This window comes from Oncorhynchus masou, chromosome 33 (genome assembly GCF_036934945.1).
Source record: "Oncorhynchus masou masou isolate Uvic2021 chromosome 33, UVic_Omas_1.1, whole genome shotgun sequence".
Lineage (NCBI taxonomy): Eukaryota > Metazoa > Chordata > Actinopteri > Salmoniformes > Salmonidae > Oncorhynchus > Oncorhynchus masou.
Genome location: NC_088244.1, coordinates 41,741,159 through 41,764,064, shown reverse-complemented (window position 1 = coordinate 41,764,064; position 22,906 = coordinate 41,741,159). Strand labels below are relative to the sequence as shown.

At 42.4% G+C, this 22,906-nt stretch overlaps 1 protein-coding gene across 3 annotated transcripts in view; it reads left to right on the top strand.

The window, feature by feature from the left end:
* The window catches only part of LOC135528570 (forkhead box protein J3-like), an 88,993-nt gene that overhangs the window by 33,121 nt on the left and 32,966 nt on the right, over nt 1–22,906 (top strand). For all 3 annotated transcript variants that reach the window (XM_064957745.1, XM_064957743.1, XM_064957744.1), the window contains exon 4: nt 15,677–15,751. In XM_064957745.1, coding sequence (XP_064813817.1) covers nt 15,677–15,751 — 75 coding nt within the window. The remainder of the gene's footprint in view (nt 1–15,676; nt 15,752–22,906) is intronic.

Here is a 22,906-nt window from a genome sequence, read left to right as displayed (position 1 = left end):
TTTCTAATATCTATTCGATAATATATCCGTCGGGACAATTAGTTTTTCACTAGGACCGATTGGAATAATGGAGAATCTCTCTCGGAGCCACCATGTGACCACTTATGCAATGTGGCCGCCTATGGATATTCTTCAACAGAAATGCGTAAAACTACGTCACAATGCTGTAGACACCTTGGGGAATACGTAGAAAGCGTAAGCTCCTTGATGGTACATTCACAGCTGAATAGGGAGTCATTGGAACGCAGCGCTTTCAAAACCTGGGGCACGTCCGTATTGGATTTTTCTCAGGCTTTCGCCTGCAACATCTGTTCTGTTAGTCTGTGAGTATATCTTTACAGTTTTGGAAACGTTAGTGTTTTCTATCCAAAGCTGTCAATTATATGCATACTCTAGCATCTTTTCCTGACAAAATATCCCGTTTTAAAACGGGAACGTTTTTTTCTCCAAAAAAATGAAAATACTGCCCCCTAACACCAAGAGGTTTTAACCTGTCTCTTCCCCTTCATCTACACTGATTTTGAAGTGGATTTTACAGATGCCATCAATAAGGGATCATAGCTTTCCTAAACTTGGTTTAAGCTTTGACAACTAGTCAAAGCTCAAACCAGGTTTATTCACCCACTGGGTCAAACGGCTGAAAAGACAAAGATGTGGTTCCACCAGCACAAGTATTTATACCCTCCTATTAGTCTCCTCCTTGCACATATAGGCAGCCAATATATCTCTGTTGCTAGGCAGGAACGTGGTGTGTGTGTGTGTAATAGAACTGTTCCTTGTCACTTCATCTGACCTGACCTGACCTGACCTCGGCCCACATTGTTCACTCCTCCCTAATCCACAGCTATCCAACCTTCTCAGCGACTGAAACCAGACTGTTGCCCATTTGTCCTCTCCATAAGACAATTACATTATACATGTAAAGTAGTTCTAGTATAGTAACAGGAATAAGTATATATTTCAAGCTAGAAACCAACAGTCCTTCCTTTTTGAACATACTGTTACATTACATACATTACATGAACTTTTAAATGACTAAAACATGATTAACGTTCACAGTTGATTTGTACATTTACTCTTCTGAGACTTATGGGCTCTGATCTATAATCACACTATCCACAATCTTATTCCCCCTCCCTATTGTACAACTGATAGTGGCATTTCAACTGGAGCTTTTGATTTTTCTCCATTTCAGCTGGAGCTTTTGACTTCCTCCTTCAGGTTCCTAAGAGAGTGATCGCATAAAGCAAAAGGAAACACAACATGTAATCAGTATTAACTTCTTGACGCACCCATCCCGTTAGCGGGATAATTCTCATCAACACCCACTGAATTGCAGCGCGCCAAATTAAATTACTAAAATTATTTAATTTTCATGAAATGACAAGTGCAATATAGAAAAACACAGCGTAGCTTGTTGTTAATCCACCTGGCGTGTCAGATTTCAATACAGCTTTTCGGCGGAAGCATAACAAGCGTTTATGTAAGAACATCTCTCTCAGTAGATAAAATATTACAAACAGCTAGCAGCCAAGTAGATTGGTCAGAAAAGCAATAAATTAAATCGCTTACCTTTGATTATCTTCGGATGTTTGCACTCACGAGACTCCCAGTTACACTAAATGTTCCTTTTGTACCATAAAGATTATTTTTATATCCAAAATACCTCCATTTGTTTGGCGCGTTATGTTCAGAAATCCACAGGCTCGAGCGGTCACGACGTTGCAGACGAAAATTCCAAATAGTATCCGTAATATCCACAGAAACATGTCAAACATTTTTTATAATCAATCCTCAGGTTGTTTTTAAAATATATAATCGATAATATATCAACCGGGACTGTAGCTTTTTCAATGGGAGAGACAATGGCTGCCCCACTGTTGCGCAAGCAAAACTCTGCGAACACCCAGCTATCCACTGACGCGATGTGATCTTTCTTGCTCATTTTTCAAAATTAAAGCCTGAAACTATGTCTAAAGACTGACACCTTGAGGAAGCCATAGGAAAAGGAATCTGGTTGATATCTCTTTACATGGAGGCAAGGCATCCAATGGAACAGAGAGCTTTCAGGAAAAACAGCACTTCCTTGTTGGATTTTCCTCAGGTTTCGCCTGCAATATCAGTTCTGTTATACTCACAGACAATATTTGGAGTTTTCTATCCTAATCTGACAATTATATGCATATTATAGTTTCTGGGGCTGAGAAATAGGCAGTTTCAAATGGGTACGTTTTTTTTAGCCAAAAGCGAAAATCCTGCCCCCTACACTCAAGAAGTTAATGTGTTAAGCTATTAATAATTATATATGCAAAGAAATCAAAGTTTGACAACTTTAAGTCCCACTCTTAGTCTCTATACCTTCGGGATACTTTTCTGCTGGGGTCCAGAAAAATGAAGGCCCTAAAAAACCTCATTCTTTCACCCAGTCCTCCCCGTTAGGCCACAGGTTACAAAAGATGTTCTAACGCCATATAATTTTCACTTTGCTCCCCATCTTCTTTCTCCATAGCCACCTAATATACACGTGCAGTGACCTTAATCAACTTTACCTCATCTTGAGGCAAATCAGCACTGTGTATATACACTACCGTTCAAAAGTTTGGGCTCACTTAGAAATGTCCTTGTTTTTGAAAGAAAAACACTTTTTGTCCATTTTTTAAAATGACATCAAATTGATAAAATACAGTGTAGACATTTGAAGGTTGCAAATGACTAGTGTAGCCCGAAACATGCTGATTTTTATTGGAATATCTACATAGGCGTAAAGAAGCCCATTATCAGCAACTATCACTCCTGTGTTCCAATGGAACATTGTGTTAGACTTTTAAAATGATAAACTTGGAATAGCTAATTGATCATTAGAAAACCCTTTTGTAATTATGTTAGCACAGCTGAACTGGCCTTCCTTAGAGTAGTTGAGTATCTGGAGCATCAGCATTTGTGGGTTCGATTACAGGCTCAATATGGCCAGAAACAAAGATCTTTCTTCTGAAACTCGTCAGTATATTCTTGTTCTGAGAAATGAAGGCTATTCCATGTGAGAAATTGTCAAACTGAAGATCTCGTACAACGCTGTGTACTGCTCCCGTCACAGAACAGTGCAAACAGGCTCTAACCAGAATAGAAAGAGTCGGAGGCCCTGGTGCACAACTGAGTAAGAGGACAAGTACATTAGTGTCTAGTTTGAGAAACAGACGCCTGAAGTCCTCAACTGGCAGCTTCATTAAATAGTACCCGCAAAACACCAGTCTCAACAGTGAAGAGGCGACTCCGGGATGCTGGCCTTCTAGGCAGAGTTCCTCTGTCCACTGTCTTGTGTTCTTTTGACCATCTTAATCTTTTTATTTTTATTGTCCAGTCTGGGATATTACTTTTTCTTTGCAACTCTGCCTAGAAGGCCAGCATAAAATTATAAACTTGGAATAGCTAACACAACATGCCATTGGAACACAGGAGTGATAGTTGCTGATAATGGGCCTCTGTATGCCTATGTAGATATTCCATTAAAAAACAACCGTTTCCAGCTACAATAATCATCTACAATATTAACATCTACACTGTATTTCTGATCAATTTGATGTTATTTTAATGGACAAAAAATGTGCTTTTCTTTCAAAAACAAACATTTCTAAGTGACCCAAAACTTTTGAACGGTAGTGTACATTTCAACATCAGTGCCCTCAGGTGATATCCCAGCAATGCTACCAAGGTAACCCCTGCTACAACTAACACTGCCCATGGAGCACACTTCAAAATACCCCTCATTTTGTGTTGTAGTCCTGTTCCATTTGGTTACTATAGCATCCTTCACAACGACTACTGCTTCTTCAGTTACTGTCCATGCAGACTGCCTTGAGAATAGCTTTTGCATTGATTGTGTCTCCTGCTCCTAATCTCCTATTGCCTTTGTGTTTCACTGATAGAGCTAGGACAGGATCTCCATATTTCTACCCGGTTTTCTAGCCAGCAACATCTCTAATGACATCCTATGTTCTGCTGCAGTCGTTATCTGTTGGATAATACTTCCTTGTGCTCTGGTTAGGTACACATCTCGCACCCCAAGCATGATCTACACCCCTTTTGTGAACACCCTCGTTACAGTGTAAACATTTGAGTCCCAACAGTTGCTAAGCAGCCACCTTCTGATGCTTTCCTGTTGTCGTCACTCAGTCCCACTGCTGGTGGTTAGGAATGGGGGAGAGATTAGTGGGGTTGGAAGAGTGTCCAACCTTACAAAACTCTGAGTCACATGTTTCTTAATCACACTCTTCAGGAGATGTGACTATATTATTACAGCGAAAAAACCCTCCCTGAACGTTGACAATTTAGTGTCTGAAATGACAACTCTATCTCTGCTACTCAAATCAAAGTTTATTTGTCACGTGTGCCGAATACAACAGGTGTAGACCTTACAGTGAAATCCTTACTTACAGGCTCTAACCAATAGTGCGGAGAAGAAAGTGTGTAAGTAAAGAAATAAAACAACAGCAAAAAGACATTTGAAAATAAGAGTAGCAAGGCTATATACCGGTTAGTCAGGCTTATTGAGGTAGTATGTACATGTGGGTGTGGTCGAAGTGACTATACATATATGATGAACAGAGAGTAGCAGTAGCGTAAAAAGAGGTGTTGGTGGGTGGTGGGACACAATGCAGATAGCCCGGTTAGCCAATGTGCGGGAGCACTGCTTGGTCGGGCCAATTGATGTAGTATGTCCATGAATGTATAGTTATAGTGATTATGCATATATGATGAACAGAGTAGCAGCAGCGTAAAAGAGGGGTTGGGGGGCACACAATGTAAATAGTCTGGGTAACCATTTGGCTACCTGTTCAGGAGTCTTATGGCTTGGGGGTAAAAACTGTTGAGAAGCCTTTTTGTTCTAGACTTGGCACTCCGGTACTGCTTGCCATGCGGTAGTAGAGAAAACAGTCTGGCTGGGGTCTTTGACAATTTTCAGGTTCTTTCTCTGACACCGCCTGGTGTAGAGTTCCTGGATGGCAGGCAGCTTTGCCCCAGTGATGTACTGGGCCGTACGCACTACCCTCTGAAGTGCTTTGCAGTTGTGCTCAGTGCTCCTTTTCCTGTCGTCCACAATCATCTCCTTAGTCTTGGTTACGTTGTGGGATAGGTTGTTATTCTGGCACCACCCGGCCAGGTCTCTGATCTCCTCCCTGTAGGCTGTCTCGTCGTTGTCTGTGATCAGGCCTACCACTGTTGTCGTCAGCAAACTTAATGATGGTGTTGGAGTTGTGCCTGGCCATGCAGTCGTGGGTGAACAGGGAGGACAGGAGGGGAATGAGCACTCACCCCTGGGGAGCTCCAGTGTTGAGGATCAGCGTGGCAGATGTTTTGCTACCTACCCTCACCACCTGGGGGCAGCCCGTCAGGAGGTCCAGGATCCAGTTGCAGAGGGAGGTGTTTAGTCCCAGGTTCCTTAGCTTAGTGATGAGCTTTGAGGGTACTATGGTGTTGAACGCTGAGCTGTAGTCAATGAATGGCATTCTCACATCGGTGTCCCTTTTTGTCCAGGTGGGAAAGGGCAGTGTGGAGTGCAATAGAGATTGCATCATCTGTGATCTGTGAACATGTTCCAGTCTGTGATAGCAAAGTAGTCCTGTAGTTTAGCATCAAACTTTATCTGACAATTTTTTTTATAGACCGAGTCACTGGTGCTTCCTGCTTTAATTTTTTGCTTGTCAGCAGGAATCGGGAGGATAGAGTTGTGGTCGGATTTACCAAATGGAGGGCGAGGGAGAGCTCTGTACACATCTGTGTGTGGAGTGCAGGTGATCTAGATTTTTTTTTTCCCCTCTGGTTGCACATTTAACATGTTGATAGAGATTTGGTAGAACTGATTTTAAGTTTCCCTGCACCACTGGGTGAGTTGTTTGCTTATTTCCTTATACAGCTGGCTGAGTGCAGTCTTAGTGCTGGCATCTGTCTGTGGTGGTAAATAAACAGCCACGAAAGTATAGCTGAGAACTCTCTAGGCATGTAGTGTGGCCTGCAATATATCATAATATACCCTACTTCAGGCGAGCAAAATCTAGAGACTTCCTTAGATTTCGTGCACCAGCTGTTGTTTACGAATATGCACAGACCGCCCCCCCTGGTCTTACCGGAGTGTGCTGTTCTATCCTGTCGGTGCAGCGTGTATCCCGGCCGTCATTCAGCCACAATTCCGTGAAACATAGGACATTACAGTTTTTGATGTCTCGTTGGTAGGATATTCATGATCGTACCTCGTCTAGTTTCTTGTCCAATGATTGCATGTTGGCGAGTAATATTTACGGTAATGGCAGCTTTCCTAGTTGCCTTCTGTGGGTCCGGACGAGGCATCCGGCTCTTCTTCTTCTGCGTTGCTTCCTTTTGCGAATAATTGGGATGTCTGCCCTGTGTGGTGTTTGGAGAAGTCCTGCTTGCTGCTCTTGTTGTTGAAACAATCTTTGTCTAATCCGCTGTCCTGATATCTATCTAGAAGCTCTTTTCTGCCGTAAGATACGGTTGCAGAAACATTATGTACAAAATAATTTACAAATATTGCACACAAAAAACACAACAGCACAATTGGTTAGGAGACCGTAAAACGGCGGCCATCTCCTCCAGCGCCATTTTTGTCGCCGGACCCACCATGATCTGGGTATGTGTGACGTTCAACTTGACTTCGGTGTAACCTCTGTTGTGCACAGTTAGCTGTCCTTCATCTACTGCGCGCTATCCCTTGTATCACTATACACAGTGGAGTGATATTGTTCCCCAGAGCCTCTAATACCCACTTCCTTAATCTGAGCCTTTCAAATCTCCGCCCCAGTCATATTCAATTCTGCTTTCCCAATTCCCTGTGACGTTAATACCTTGTTTTTACTCCATCGAATACACCAATGTCGGTCCTGCCAGAGTCTGCAACTAACGCCATTTATGCAAACATTGTCTCAAACACAGGCCCCGCTCCATATGTCCTTTGCCTCTAGCCACAAATACATTTGCGCATAAATCATTCCATCCAAGCCATAACTACTGCTAGGCCACTTATATAGTTATAAGCATCCTAAAACATGCTCGTGTCAATTAGTCAGTTTCCAACAATCCCCCTGGAACAATGATCACTCATGTTCCAGAAAAAATATTGACTTGAACTGGGAAGAGGGAATACATGTTTAATAATTTCACACCACCCTTGATGAAATTGGGACCAGGACTATCTATCCGTTCTGTTCTATGCCAGTGGGATGCCTTCTCCATGCCAGTCTCCTTCATCCTCATCCTCGGGTGTCAAAGTGAGATGCAGACTACAAGCCTTGTATGTAGTTAATTGTACTGTATCATCCAGAAAGCCATATGTATTGATGTGTTTTAACATCATTTTGATGACCTGGTGAAACAAAACCCCTACTATCAAGATCCCCATCATGGTTAACCCAAACTACCATCTAGTGCAGGGGTGGGCAATTCCAGTCCTCGGGCCTGATTGGTGTCCCAGTTTTGCCCCAGCTAACATACCGTACTCCAATAATCACCTAATCATGATCTTCAGTTTAGAATGCAATTTGATTAATCAGCTGTGTTTTGCTAAGGATGGAGAAAAAGTGTGACACCAATCAGGCCCTTGAGGACAGGAGTTGCTGGGGTCTCTGATCACCTCCCGCTTGAGGACACTAAAAGATTAAGTTTCCTGAGAAGAAACCCTCCCTAGACTCAATAGCTTCGAGCAGTGCACTCTCCCCTCTCTTTGTGCTCTCCCCACAGCTTAGGGGCAGCGCTCTCTCTCTCCTTCTCCCCTTTCCTGAATCATAATTAAAACAATTGATCAATTATCCAACCCAAATTTAGAAGGCCAGTCCTTAGTGCTTCACGTTGAGTCTATCACTCGGATATAAGACCCCCAATTTAGCACACACCGACACTGTTAGAATGTACATTTACAAAAAGGGGACAATATATAGACAGTTTAATATTTATATTACCAGCAGTAACTTCTCATCACAACCACCGTTTATCCCTGTCTTACACTGTCGTGAGTGGCATGTTAATGACAGATCGGTATCTCAATGCATTTTTTATCTAAATTACAATACATTTCCCAGTGTGCAGACCAACACAATCAACCTGATACCCCAAATAAACAGTTTAGGGCAACCCTAAATCAATTTACGGGCAGAGTTGACCACCCCCCTCCTTCCCGGGAGTCATTATTCTGCTGTCTCTTAATTTTCTTCCTCAGACGGCATTGCAGTTCATCTCCCAATGGCACATATGTAACTCATGCCTTTTTGATATCCCAATTTCAAAATCTGGGGAATAATCTGAATCTCTCACGTGAGCCTCCACCTCCATTGTGTCTCGTCCATTTTCCTACCAGTGCATCAGCAGCATGATAAGAGTTTGGGCATTATCTCTCTCCATGCTCACTTCACAAGTGCACTCTCAGGACCCATGCCGCACTCCTGACACTTGTACATAGGTTGCTGGTTCGGTCTCGGGTAGGAGTGGTGAAAGACGAGGCTGTAGTGAACACCTTTGTCGCCATTACTTCAGCCAGTTAGAGGGTGTGAAGCTCACACTGTCCTCACTAGTTAGTGACTCCAGATGGTTTCTAGATAATATTGCCTCAACTTTGAGACACTTTAAGGCATTTCAACTTCAGAAAGTCCAAACAACTATTCACTGTACAACACTTATTACATTCCCAATTTTCTCAATACAAAATTCCGAAGACAAATGTCAGTGTACCAACACTGTTGAAACCATTTTTCAAATTGTCTTACACTCCCTTATCATATTGGCGACCTCACCGTATAGTTACAGGGTCAGGGAGGTAGAGGGCTAACACTTAGGAAGAAATCTGGTAAGATTTGTATTGAAACAAAACTACAAAACAGCAGCGATACTCATTCATATCATACTTAAATCTCTCCCAATGTCTCTATCCTTTCTAGTGAGGGTCAGGCCTCGCCAGAAAGTCAAGACAAGGGTTATTCAACACCAAGTATTTTCTTTTCCCTTTCTTTCACTGTACTTCAGACGACTTATTTAAAAAAAAAATCAAACATTTCCATCATTCTGCATACCTGGTTTACATTGTATTATTCAGTACTGTACCTTTATCAGGAGAATTTACGTGGGTGCAACCAACATTCGAACAATAGATACCTCAGAAAATGTCATGTGTGTTCCCTTTAAGGTGCATCCTTTCTAACCTGTGAAGACCCTACAGAAACCAAATTAAAAGACCCCACACAATTAAATCAGACACTGTATTAACCTTTTCACATGTACCAACAAACGGGTGTGATCATTCTACAGTGGTCCCTGCAGCTTACGCTCAAACCAGTTTGACTAGAACACTTATTTAGGACGTCCAGCTTTGATCAGCGTTTGAGCTAGTCACACTCCCCCCCCCCCCCTTTTTTTCACATTTTGCACAAACACAGTCCTTACAAAGTTATGTCCTGAATGTGACCAGTTTATTTTTGGATACAATGTTCAGACATTCACAGAAGTAGCAACAGCATACCCAGTCATCCAAACTGGAAAATGTAAGCTACATTTGTCCTAGCGCTAACTGAGGAAATATTGATTTAACACATATTTAGAAAACTCTCGGCTGACAGAAACCACAATATGAATTAGCTAATAGTAATTACTATTTTATAATTCATCACATCTCGGTTGAGCTCAACATTGATGGAAATAATTGACTAAAACACTTTCTAGAAATTGAAATTAATCCGATGATGGTTAGTTTGTACGCACCGCCATGTTTGTTTTTCGCATCAACCAAAGATAAGAGGAGACCAGATGCGTTTGGGCTGTTTGCAGTATGCATGTTGAAGGGGGTGTATGGTCTACGATCATTCACTTCCAGAAGTTTACCCGACTGATCAGGGAACCATTCCACCTCCATTATAACATTTTGTCTGACCGGCGTTTACGTGACACCCATAATGCATTGTATAATGTCAACAAACATGGCACCAAACATGGCACCACACATAGCTGGCAAATAGCTTAGCATTAGCTCATTACAATCAGTACAACCATCAAAAAAGTATTTTACACACATTGGTGTCCATTACAATCTATGCAATAATCGAAATGCATTATTTGTCACTAGTACTTGAAAACGTGAATTATACTGTAAATGCATACATGCATACATAACGCTACATTAGAAATGACAACACAATTTACAGAATTGGAACACACCCATGTCCAAAGTTATTATTTGTAAGGAAAACAACAATGGAGGCAAAACGAGCACCAGCCAAAAAATTTGCCAGTTCATGCAAGACTGCGCAAATGTCTGCTAACTTGATGTGCGGAAAAAATGGGGAAGGGCTCTCCTCGCAAAGTTTGTCCTGCTCAGTAAAGCCTCAAACATAAAATTGTCCAACACTGAAATGAGCTATTTCTATGCGAATTAATGAGGCGGAACACCCCTCAATTCAAACTGTTAAAAATACAACTTGTTAGAAAATAATTTGAAATTGGCAAGTTGAAACAACCCACGCTGCCTGCCAATCATCTATAGGCTAACTGTCCTGTTGCGTAACAATCACATTTTGGAACAGTGAGTGCATTCTGACATCACATGCATAAAACAACTCACGCTGGAGCAACCGTTAGCGATATTTGGAACTCTCGTATGAAAAGGTTAACACCACTTAACAAATATTCATAACTTTTGGGTTGTGTGTGTGGTTAAAATAAAGCTCCCTTTATGGCCGGATCCGGGTACTTTTATACTTTATAACACTGCAGAATTTCACTAACTGCTCTCCAAAGACAACAGCCTCGGGAAGAATTTCAACGAGAGATGAGGACACCCCACCCTCTCCTGGAAGAGAAGATGTCATTGGTATTCAATATGCTAAATCTTAATCAACAACACACAGGTTTTAATTCCAAACAAAACATAAGCAATTCTGTTCATCCACTACCCCCGCAATAGCCGTTTTGATAACAGGTTTGCTGCTCTATTGAACTTTTGATTTTTCCTTTGTCATTGTGCCAACTCACAACAGCATCTCTGAATTCATTATTAGATTTTAATTTTTCGTCAGCATGGAAGTGCTGACCAATTTTATCCACTTTGCTCAATTTAACCATTACTTGAGCCGAATTGCTAGTTTGATTGTGCACTTCTTTTAGTGCATCCATGGCTTTACTATAGTTTTCCTCTTATATTCCCCCTTTTCGGGAGTGTCAGAAACCACGGATGCCATTCCAATGGTGGCTATTTCTGCGCCTCCCTCAACGTTTTTTATGGTGTTTGGATTTCCTCATTCACGGCTCTAATACACACCCTCTACTAACTATTTTCGAAGATAGTAATACCCACTTCCCCGGAGAGTAGTTATGGTATTTGTGCCTATTAATTAGTAAATTGCCCTCCACAGGGACCACCCTGTCCTGGACTTACCCTTTATCCACGATCGGTCGTAACACAATGGGACTACTGAATAAACTCAAGCTTTTAGATTTGTATCCTATATATATCCTATATTAGTTATTTATCCTATGACTCACCTCCCCAAGATGTCAGAATGAGTGTAGGAACTGTGCCTACCTTTGTTTTTTTGCGCCCGCTCCTGCTCTACTGATTCGGACTCTCCAGTTTGACTGTTAATCGTGGAAAATCCTGCTGACAATGCCAACTGTTTGGTTCAGACAGAGTGAAACACTGACAACTAGTCAAAGCTCAAACCAGGTTTATTCACCCAATGGGTCAAACATTTGAAAAGACAAAGATATGGTTCCACCAGCCCCATTATTTATACCCTCCTGTTAGTCTCCTCCTTGCACATATAGGCAGCCAATACATCTCTGTTGTTAGGCAGGAACGTGTGTGTGTGTGTGTGTAATAGAACTGTTCCTTGTCACTTCATCTGACCTGACCTCAGCCCACATTGTTCACTCCTCCCTAATCCACAGCTATCCAACCTTCTCAGTGACTGAAACCAGACTGTTGCCCTTTTGTCCTCTCCATAAGATCCATGAGATTTAACAATTACATTATACATGAATAGTAACATGAATAAGTATATATTTAAAGTTAGAATCCAACACCTTGATTAACCAGGTCAATCTGTCATGGAAAGAACAGGTGTTCCTATTGTTTTGTACACTCAGTGTAGACCCTTTATCTTCACCATAAGCCCACACATCACTCTCTTAGACCTATAAATCTCCAGCGCTCCCATTCACTTTGACTAGGTTAGGGCCCTGTAAAATCTGCGATATACAGAAGGCGGACGGAATCACAGAATCCAGACAATAAAACGGAAATCAACAATATTCAAAACTGTATTGAATCAACTAAATGTATTAATTTGCCCAGTTGATCACAAGACATGAACAGAAGGCATCAGTGATTTGTATTTCTTGCAACTTTCTGAGGCAATGAGAATTCCCCGTCTGTGTATGTGCTGTGCACGCTGCTACCACTTTGTGTAGCCGTTAGCGATGATGCTAATAAAAAATCTTGGAAAAGATGGAAAGGCTTCCCCTTAAACCTCGTCAATGAAATGTTAACTACAAAGTAGTCTATACATACCTGGCAGAATGATAGTATCATGATTATTTGCATCAATCCAATTGCTGTGGACTTAAACATCGAATTTAGTTGTTTTACTATTTTAAAAAAGTGTGATTTTTGAGTGAACCTGAAAAAACAAGGGACAATGGAAACCTGGGCAATTTTTTTATAGGGCCCTATTATACTGTCAATCCCCAAAAGCACTGTACACATTGCACTCTTAGCTAATAGCTCCAGCACGCTTATGTCACCTTCTGGCCTATATCCTTGAGCCATCTGCAGAAAAGCTCCAGCCTCTCTTTTTGTGCATCTGAAAACCCCACATTTTTCAAACTGGCTCTTGTCATGCTTAAGCCTTACGTAACAGCCTGCAACCCTTTACTCTTCATAGATATTACTAAAGCAGAGTTCTAGCTAATAATAGTCACTGATTATAATCTCGAATCCCCACAAACCCAAATGTATCCAGAGAACGAGGAAGTATCCAGAGAACGAGGAAGTAGCCTATGATGTAAATTCGACAATCTGCTTTTCCACCTTATGCCGCCTTTCACCAAGATTAATTTAGAAGCTGGGCAGTAGCAAAGCCCCAGGTGTGCCCAATAAGCTACTTATTCACTCAACTCCATCATGAATGGGCGGATGCGGCAGCGAATCACATTAGCTCTATTCCCGTTGTAGCCACTCAGTGCATTATTGTCAATGCCATCGTGTCGGGTTATGACAAAATCAGCCCATTCCGTGAGAGCGGCACTGTCTCTCGTCGTGGTAAAGGTTTATGCTCTGGTACAGCTGGGGGGGGGCTGGCTTTCCACAGTAAAGTGACTGGTGAAGAGGCCTCATTGTGGAGAGGTGCTCAGTCTTCAGCTTTCTATATCTGTCTTCTGGGGGACCAATGATGTCACCACTTGGAGTAGTAGACAAAGCTGTCGTCTTGTGTGTGAGAAGCCTGGTGGTTTTTAATACAGGGATATTTGCGTCTGTGTGTGTGTTTTGGATCATGGTTTAATCTCTTTGGAAAACTGTCCAGCATAGGATGCCATGGACATAAATTAATTTATTTCAGGTAGTCACTCTGCTGCATTCTCAAGTAAAGGACACATACTTCACTCTTTCTCAAACTCGGCCTTACTCCAACTCCTTTTCCTCTTCGTACCATAGGCGTTCAGCTCACATAAGAGGTGGAGAGAGGATTGAGACAGTGAGGAGCAAATGAAGACCCAACTGTTGATAGAGCGGGAGGGAGAAATGGGAAATAGAGCGAGAGCTCAGTACTCCGTCTTCTCTCCCCAGTGGTATTATTAGGAGCCCTGAGGGAGGAGACCGTTCATGTCAGCCGCACTGGAGCTTTACTGTGTTATAATGTAGGTACAGGGGCTACACACCAACAAATGCACATCTTGTTTGATATAAAGAAAACGTTAGGAACACCTTCCTAGCATTGAGATGTGCACCTTTTTACCCCCAGAACAGTCTCAATTTTTTGGGGCATGGGCTCTAGAAGGTGTCAAGCGTTACCCATGTTGACTCCAATGCTTCCCAAAGTTGTCTCAAGTTGGCTGAATGTCCTTTGGGTGGTGGACCATTCTTGATGCACACGGGAAACTGTTGAGCTGGAAAAACCCAGCAGTGATTCAGTTCTTGACACACTCAAACCGGTGCGCCTGGTACCATACCCCGTTCAAAGGCACTTAAATCATTGTCTTGCCCAGCAGTCCTGAATGACACACATACACACTCCATGTCTCAAGGCTTAAAAATCCTTCTTTAACCTGTCTCCTCTCCATCTAAACGGATTGAAGTGGATTTAACAGGTCAGTCTGTCATGGAAAGAGCAGTACCTAATGTTTTGTACACTCAGTGTGTTTTTTTAAAATTATATATATATATATATATATATATATATCCAAAATCCAATTATATTCAGTGATGCTAGCCATGGCATGCTTTATGTTTTAGTACTGCTTAATCACATACTGTATCACAAATGCACTGTCGCCATTGCATAATCAACCATCTAATACTGTTTGACTTTTCTTGACCTGGAAAACAATAGAGCACAGCGAAATAGTTTTAGTTGGCCTAACTAACAGGTGCCTGGGAGGGTGTGTGGCAGGTAATGTGCCCTGAAGTAAAATATTTACTTGTTTTAATCATACAGACAGAGTGAAAAATGATACTGTCCTATTTCGCAACAAAGCCTCCTTCACTCACGCCGCCAAAAACAGCCTCGTAAAACTGACTATCCTACCTATCCTCGACTTCAGCGACGTCATTTACAAAATAGCTTCCAATACTCTACTCAGCAAACTGGATGCAGTCTATCACAGTGCCATCCGTTTTGTCACCAAAGCCCCTTATACCACCCACCACTCTGACCTGTATGCTCTCGTCGGCTGGCCCTCACTACATATTCATTGCCAGGCCCACTGGCTCCAGGTCATCAAAGTCTTTGCTAGGTAAAGCTCCGCCTTATCTCAGCTCACTGGTCACGAATACAACACCCACCCGTAGCTCGCGCTCCAGCAGGTATATCTCACTGGTCATCCCCAAAGCCAACACCTCCTTTGGCCGCCTTTTCTTCCAGTTCTCTGTTGCCAATGACTGGAACGAATTGCAAAAATTGCTGAAGCTGGAGACTTATATTTCCCTAACTTTAAACATCAGCTATCTGAGCAACTAACCGATCGCTGCAGTTGTACATATGTAAATAGCCCATCCAATCTATCTACTTCATCCCCATAGTCTTTATTTACTTTGCTGTTCTTTAGCACACCAGTATTTCTACTTGCACATCATCATCTGCTCATCACTCCAGTGTAAATTTGCTAAACTGTAATTACTTCGCTACTATGGCCTATTTTATTGCCTTACCTCTTCACGCTATTTGCACACACTGTATATGGACTTATGTTCTTCTATTGTTATTGACTGTACACTTCTTTATTCCACGTGTAACTCTGTTGTTTGTCACACTGCTTTGCTTTATCTTGGCCAGGTCGCAGTTGTAAATGAGAACTTGTTCTAAACTAGCTTACCTGGTTAAAGGTGAAATCATATTAAAATAACAATGTTGCTGTGAAGACATGCTTAACAGCCCTCCCTGTTCTCTTCTCTCTCTCTCATCCCTCCCAGAACTCAATACGGCATAATCTGTCCCTGAACAAGTGTTTTCTCAAAGTGCCTCGCTCTAAAGATGACCCTGGAAAAGTAAGTATTCCCTGACCACTATCGTCTGAGTACATATTTCATCTCAAATGACCACATGTTTTGGTAGGAGAAAAGAGTCTAGTGTGTTTTCTATCAAATCGCCCACAAATGAGGTTGAAAATGATGCGTCATTTCGACATGTTCACACTCCTCCATGTACAACGAGAAGAATGAGGAAAACCAATGGAAAGAGGAATTGTTTGAGGATTTCTGGAGGAAAGACGGTACTGATAAGAAGAAAAAAACAACAAACAAAAGCACATAAAGGTGAAGTAGAATCATACGGGACATTGTAACTGATGTGGACAGTGTTAATTACACTAAAATACACATTTAATAGCTAAAAAGTGCATTGTTTAAAATCGGTGCATTATTTGAATAAGTGCATGCATTAATGATAATCAACTCTAATGAAAACAAATTCTAAAAATAATATTGGCAGCAGTTGCAGGAGCTTTCCATTTGATTTACCAGCTGAAAAGAACTCTGAACATTCTAAACAGCAGCGTTTGTTTGTGATGCTAAGGGAAAACCCAGAGACAATTGCTGATTATACCCTAATTGGAGACAAGAATTAAATCTCTGACCTGCTCTTCTATACAATGCATACTGCTGCTTGGTATTCTGCCGCATGTAGGTACTTTGGCCATGCCAGAAAGGGAGGAATCACTAATGTTTCGACAGATCTTGGTATTTGAAGAGGAGCCTGATAATCAACTCTTCACCATTAACCCTTTGACGCGTACAATCACATATTTGTGATCATTGTTGAGTGATCCCTGCAGCTTACGATCTCATATGTGATTGGAACAGTAGTAACATAACGTATGATGCAACAAATGCGCCTAAACACCATTGTCTGAACAGCATCTAAATATGTTTTGGTACTGATGGAAAATAGGTCTTAAAATGTATTCCACAATGTTACACTTTATTGTAAAAGATAAATGCATCATCCATGCATCACACGGAACACATCCACAGCCAAACTCATTCCATAAACCAGTCTAAATAACAGGGAACCTGTGTTTTTTTGTTGTGAATTTTATGACCAATTTATGTAGAAATCCAGATAATTCCAAAGGGATCACATACTTTTTCTTGCCACTCTATAATGTGAAGAAATAGCCTAATAGTTTATCAATGTTTTAAGTAATGCGTACAGAACTGTTGCGTCAGCCTCATTGCGTACATTTTTTTTTAATGCTAGTGGTTGTATTAATTTGATCTATCGCATCCAACAACTGTTCCAGACTGTTTGGAATATGTATTTCTCGCACAGAATAGGTCAACTTTCATACTATGGGGAAGTAGACTGACATAGGCTTGTGCTTTTGCAGTTCGTTAGGCCTACTCATCGTGTTGGCTGACAAAGTAAATGTGGACAGTTCTTCCAATATCTTCAATATGCACCTCGGAATTGCATAAGGATGTGCACAGTTGCGCCCCCGATGTGTCTGTCTTCACTTGTAGCCTGTGAGAAAGAACCCGATCACGTGATGGAGAACCGTGAGAGGTGCAGGTGCAGGCAGCACTCAAGGAGAAGGGCTGCAGAAGGCATGGATTTTTTTAGGGTGAATTACAGCCACAAAGGGGATGCTGCCAGGAAATTCAAGACATTATCAAGAGCTTCTCAAATGAGAGAATGAGAGACTGAATGAGAGACTGACGAAGTGCGTACAAGCTGTGCAATAAACAAAGCAGAGCTCATGCCTTTCAAGCGACTTTTTTCAAATCATCATTAGTCGCATCATACAGCCTTACAATGTATTTCAAATTAAAACATGTAGAACAAATAAAGTTAAATTAATACTTACAAATTAAGCGCATAGAGAACCTATTTCTTTGTTACCCGCTCAACACAGAATAGCCGCATGTGTGCACTCATTTGGAGATAATATCCTTTATTTTTTTCAACATTGTTCAATTGTATTCTTCATACTATAAAATAATGCTACCAAATTTAAGCAAATCTTCTCCGCTAAATGAACTAGTGTAGCCCACAGCCATATGGCAAAGCCAGATCAGGACCTAACATAAGGACAACTCCAAGTATGCTATTCTGTTCTTCTGAAAGTCTACATTTTCTTCACATCATGTGTCTTTAGACTTGTCTGAAATAAATAATGGATTTATTGTGAAGGTGTAAGCAATATTATATGGATTTATTAGAATTTTGAAAATGTAGATGCTCCAAAGGTCTGCATCAGTGGCATGTAGTGTGGAAGCCAGGATATGCTTTGTTTGTTAATTAACGGTCAATTACCGTGAGACTGACAGTTATTTGCTTGACAACCAGCTGCTGACAAAATATGTGACTCCAATGGGGAAATTTCTTTGAGATCAACTGCTATTCACTGGCATGTCAATCAGTATATGGTGCACAACAACAGCAAATGCCTTAGTCTGTCAAGCAACAACTTAAATGGATCTGGACATATTGTAATTCACACATGTTCTAATGATTGAGGGCAATGAGAGGACATGTAGCTCCTGCAATGCAGCAAGTGGCAGCCAGAGCTGCAGAGATTTCCTAATACCAAAATCACTATTTCCGCCGTGTTGCCCGTGTTGTGCCCTTCCACATTATTCAGAGCAACAGTGCTGAGGTGTCTAGACGCTGTGTGTTCTCGGACAATGTTTAGAATAGAGCACCCTACTGCAGCTGACCTAAACCAGAGAAGGCATCTGCAGAACATAATATTCAACAAATCCATGAATTCCTTTTTTGTAAGTATCAGAAATAGAATTATTAGAATTACAGCCTATTATCATTGAGTTCAGATTTAGATAAGTTACCCTGGAAAGGGTTCAATTTAGCTCATGTAAATATATGTAGTCTCAGAAACAAAAATTAGTAATTTGCTAATTGAGACACTCTTAAGCCTGTGTCAAAAAAGAAATTTGGACACAATTTGTGTGACATCTTAAGCAACTTTGCTGACACACGAAGAAATTCAAACACAATTGCATGCAACACCCAATTCTGTCATACATTTATTTTGTTTTATTGGATGAAACCATGATGTATCACATGCGCCGTATACTGGTATAGACTTTACAGTGAAATGCTTGCTTACAAACCTTTCCCCAACGATGCAGTTTCTAAAATAATAATCCCAAATAAAATAGTATCTAACACAAGATTAATACATAAAATACACAAGAATGGAGCTATATACAGGGAGTACCAGATCAGTGTGCAGAGGTAGATATCTACATGAAGGCAGGGTAAAGTGATTAGGCATCTGGATAGATAAGAGTAGAAGCAGCAAATTATGAGTGTTTTAATTGTGTGTGTGTGTGTGTGTGTGTGTGTTGTGTTTGACTGTGTAAAGAATGTATGTGTGTGTGTAGGCGTAGGGTCAGTGCAAGATAGTTTGCTAAATTGTCAATTAATTGTACCCAGTCTTATTGCTTGGGGGTAGAAGCTGTGTCGGAGCCAGTTGGTCCGAGAGCTGATGCTCCGGTAACATTTGCCAGACCGTAGCAGAGTGAACAGTCTATGGTTTGTTTTCGGGCCTTCCTCTGACACCGCCTGATATAAAGGTCCTGGATGCCAGGGAGCTCAGCCCCAGTGATGTACTTGGCTGTCCACACAGACCTTTTGGTAGCGCTTTGCGGTCAAGGGCAGTGCAATTGCAATTCTTAGCGGTGTTGCAGACTGGCATTATGCTTTCGATGGTGCAGCTGTAGAACTTTTTGAGCCTCTTGAGAGCGAAGAGGCAGTGCCGTTCCCTCTTCACGACTGTGCGGGGTTTATGTGGACCATATTAAGTCCTTAGTGATGTGGATGTCAAGGAACTGAAAGCTCTCGACTCGCTCCACATCAGCCATGTGGATGTGGGTGTGCTCTCCCCTCTTTCTCCTATAGTCCACGATCAGCTCCTTAGTCTTACTGATGTTGAGGGAGAGGTGGTTGTCCTGGCACCACACTGTTAAGTCTCTTACCTCCTCCCTGTAGGTTGTTGACTAATCGCCGTTGATTTGCTCACTTATTCTTGTCACTCGTCCACCTAATGCCCGCATTCTCCACCAATGAGAGCAAGTAATGGGACCAAGTAATTTGGTGTCACTCTAAAGCGGAACGGTGGAATAAACGAGTCAGGAGTAGGTTTTCTTGATTGAACACAGTTCTCTATTGAGAGATTTCTGACAATACAAACACTCCAACACAATCAAATGAGAATCTCCCAAGGAACAACATACCTCTTCTTCTTTAGTCTTGTGTTCCTGTGTCATCTATCTTTAAATTATAACAACAATCACAGATTTGTCACCGTCTTAATTGCTTACCTTGTCTCACATACCCTGCCACATACCTCTTGTGTCTGAGCCGTTGAATTGAGATTCTACTTTGTCTCTATACTGATGCTTAGCTTGTTTGATTGCCTTGCAGAGGGAATAGCTACACTGTTTCTATTCGGTCATGTTTCCGGTCACCTTGCCCTGATTAAAAGCAGTGGTTTGCGCTTTCAGTTTCACGCGAATGCTGCCATCAATCCACGGTTTCTGGTTTGGGAATGTTTTAATCATTGCTATGGGAACGACATATTCAACGCACGTTCTAATGAACTCGCTCACCGAATCAGCGTATTCGTCAATGTTGTTGTTTGATGCAATACGAAACATATCCCAGTCCACGTGATGGAAGCAGTCTTGGAGTGTGGAATCAGATTGGTCGGACCAGTGTTGAACAGACCTCAGCGCGGGAGCTTCTTGTTTTAGTTTCTGTCTGTAGGCAGGGATCAACAAAATGGAGCCGTGGTCAGCTTTTCCGAAAGGAGAGCGGGGCAGGGCCTTATATGCATCGCGGAAGTTAGAATAGCAATGATCCAAGGTTTTGCCAGCCCAGGTTGCGCAATCGATATGCTGGTACAATTTAGGGAGTCTTGTTTTCAGATTAGCCTTGTTAAAATCCCCAGCTACAATGAATGCAGCCTCAGGATGTATGGATTCCAGTTTGCAAAGAGTCAAATAAAGTTCGTTCAGAGCCATCTGTGTCTGCTTGGGGGGGAATATATACGGCTGTGATTATAATCGAAGAGAATTCCCTTGGTAGATAATGCGGTCGACATTTGATTGTGAGGAATTCTAAATCAGGTGAACAGAAGGACTTGAGTTCCTGTATGTTGTTGTGACCACACCACGTCTCGTTAACCATGAAGCATACGCCCCCGCCCCTCTTCTTACCAGAAAGATGTTTGTTTCTGTCGGCGCGATGTGTGGAGAAACCAGCTGGCTGCACCGACTCCGATTAGCGTCTCTCCAGTGAGCCATGTTTCCGTGAAGCAAAGAACGTTAGTCTCTGATGTCCCTCTGGAATGCTACCCTTGCTCGGATTTCATCAACCTTGTTGTCAAGAGACTGGACATTGGCGAGTAGAATGCTAGGGAGTGGCGCGCGATGTACCTGTCTCCGGAGCCTGACCAGAAGACTGTTTCGTTTCCCCCTTTTACGAAGTCGTTTTTTGGGTTGCCGGCTGGGATCCATTCCGTTGTCCTGGGTGAAAGGCAGAACACAGGATCCGCTTCGCGAAAGTCATATTCTTGGTCGAACTGATGGTGAGTTGACGCTGCTCTTATGTTCAGTAGTTCTTCTCGACTGTATGTAATGAAACCTAAGATGACCTGGGGTACCAATGTAAGAAAAAACAAACTGCAGTTTCCTAGGAACGCGAAGCGAGGCGGCCATCTCTGTCGGCGCCGGATGTAGTCTTTGCAGTTGAAACTATGCGTTCGGCCAGGTAGCGTTCTCCTGGCTTCCGCCAAACCCAGATTCGTCCGTCTGCCATATGGTGAAGTGCAATTAATCACTCCAGAGAACGTGTTTCCACTCCAGAGTCCAATGGCGGCGAGAATTGCACCACTCCAGCCGACGCTTGTCGCTGCGCATGGTGATCTTAGGCTTGTGTGCGGATGTTCGGCCATGAAAATCCATTTCATGAAGCTCCCGACGAACAGTTTTTGTGCTGACATTGAGGCAGTTTGGAACTCGGGAATGAGTGTTGCAACCGAGGACACTCTACGTGCTCCTGTTCTGTGAGCTAGTGTGGCGTACTACTTCACGGCTGAGCTGTTGTTGCTCCTAGACGTTTCCACTTCACAATAACACCACTTACAGTTGACCGGGGCAACTCTAGCAGGGCAGAAATTTGACGAACTGACTTGTTGGAAAAGTGGCATCCTATGACGGTGCCACGTTGAAAGTCACTGAGCTCTTCAGTAAGTCCATTCTACTGCAAATGTTTATCTATGGAGATTTCATGGCTGTGTGCTCGATGTTATACACCTGTCAGCAACGGGTGTGGTTGAACTAGCCAAATCCACTAAATTGAAGGGGTGTCTACATACTTTTGTATATATAGTGTATTTCATTTGGGAACATTTCTAAATATACACTGCTCAAAAAAATAAAGGGAACACTTAAACAACACAATTTAACTCCAAGTCAATCACACTTCTGTGAAATCAAACTGTCCACTTCGGAAGCAACACTGATTGACAATAAATGTCACATGCTGTTGTGCAAATGGAATAGATAACCGGTGGAAATTATAGGCATTTAGCAAGACACCCCCAAAGGTTCTGCAGGTGTTAACCACAGACCTCTTCTCAGTTCCTATGCGTCCTGGCTGTTTTGGTCACTTTTGAATGCTGGCGGTGCTTTCACTCTAGTGGTAGCATGAGACTGAGTCTACAACCCACACCAAGTGGCTCAGGTAGTGCAGCTCATCCAGGATGGCACATCAATGCGAGCTCTGGCAAGAAGGTTTGCTGTGTCTGTCAGCGTAGTGTCCAGAGCATGGAGGCGCTACCAGGAGACAGACCAGTACATCAGGAGATGTGGAGGAGGGCAACAACCCAGCAGCAGGACCGCTACCTCCGCCTTTGTGCAAGGAGGAGCAGGAGGAGCACTGCCAGAGCCCTGCAAAATGACCTCCAGCAGGCCCGAATGTGCATGTGTCTGCTCAAATGGTCAGAAACAGACTCCATGAGGGTGGTATGAGGGCCCGACGTCCACAGGTGGGGGTTGTGCTTACAGCCCAACACCGTGCAGTACGTTTGGCATTTGCCAGAGAACACCAAGATTGGCAAATTCACCACTGGCGCCCTGTGCTCTTCACAGATGAAAGCAGGTTCACACTGAGCACAT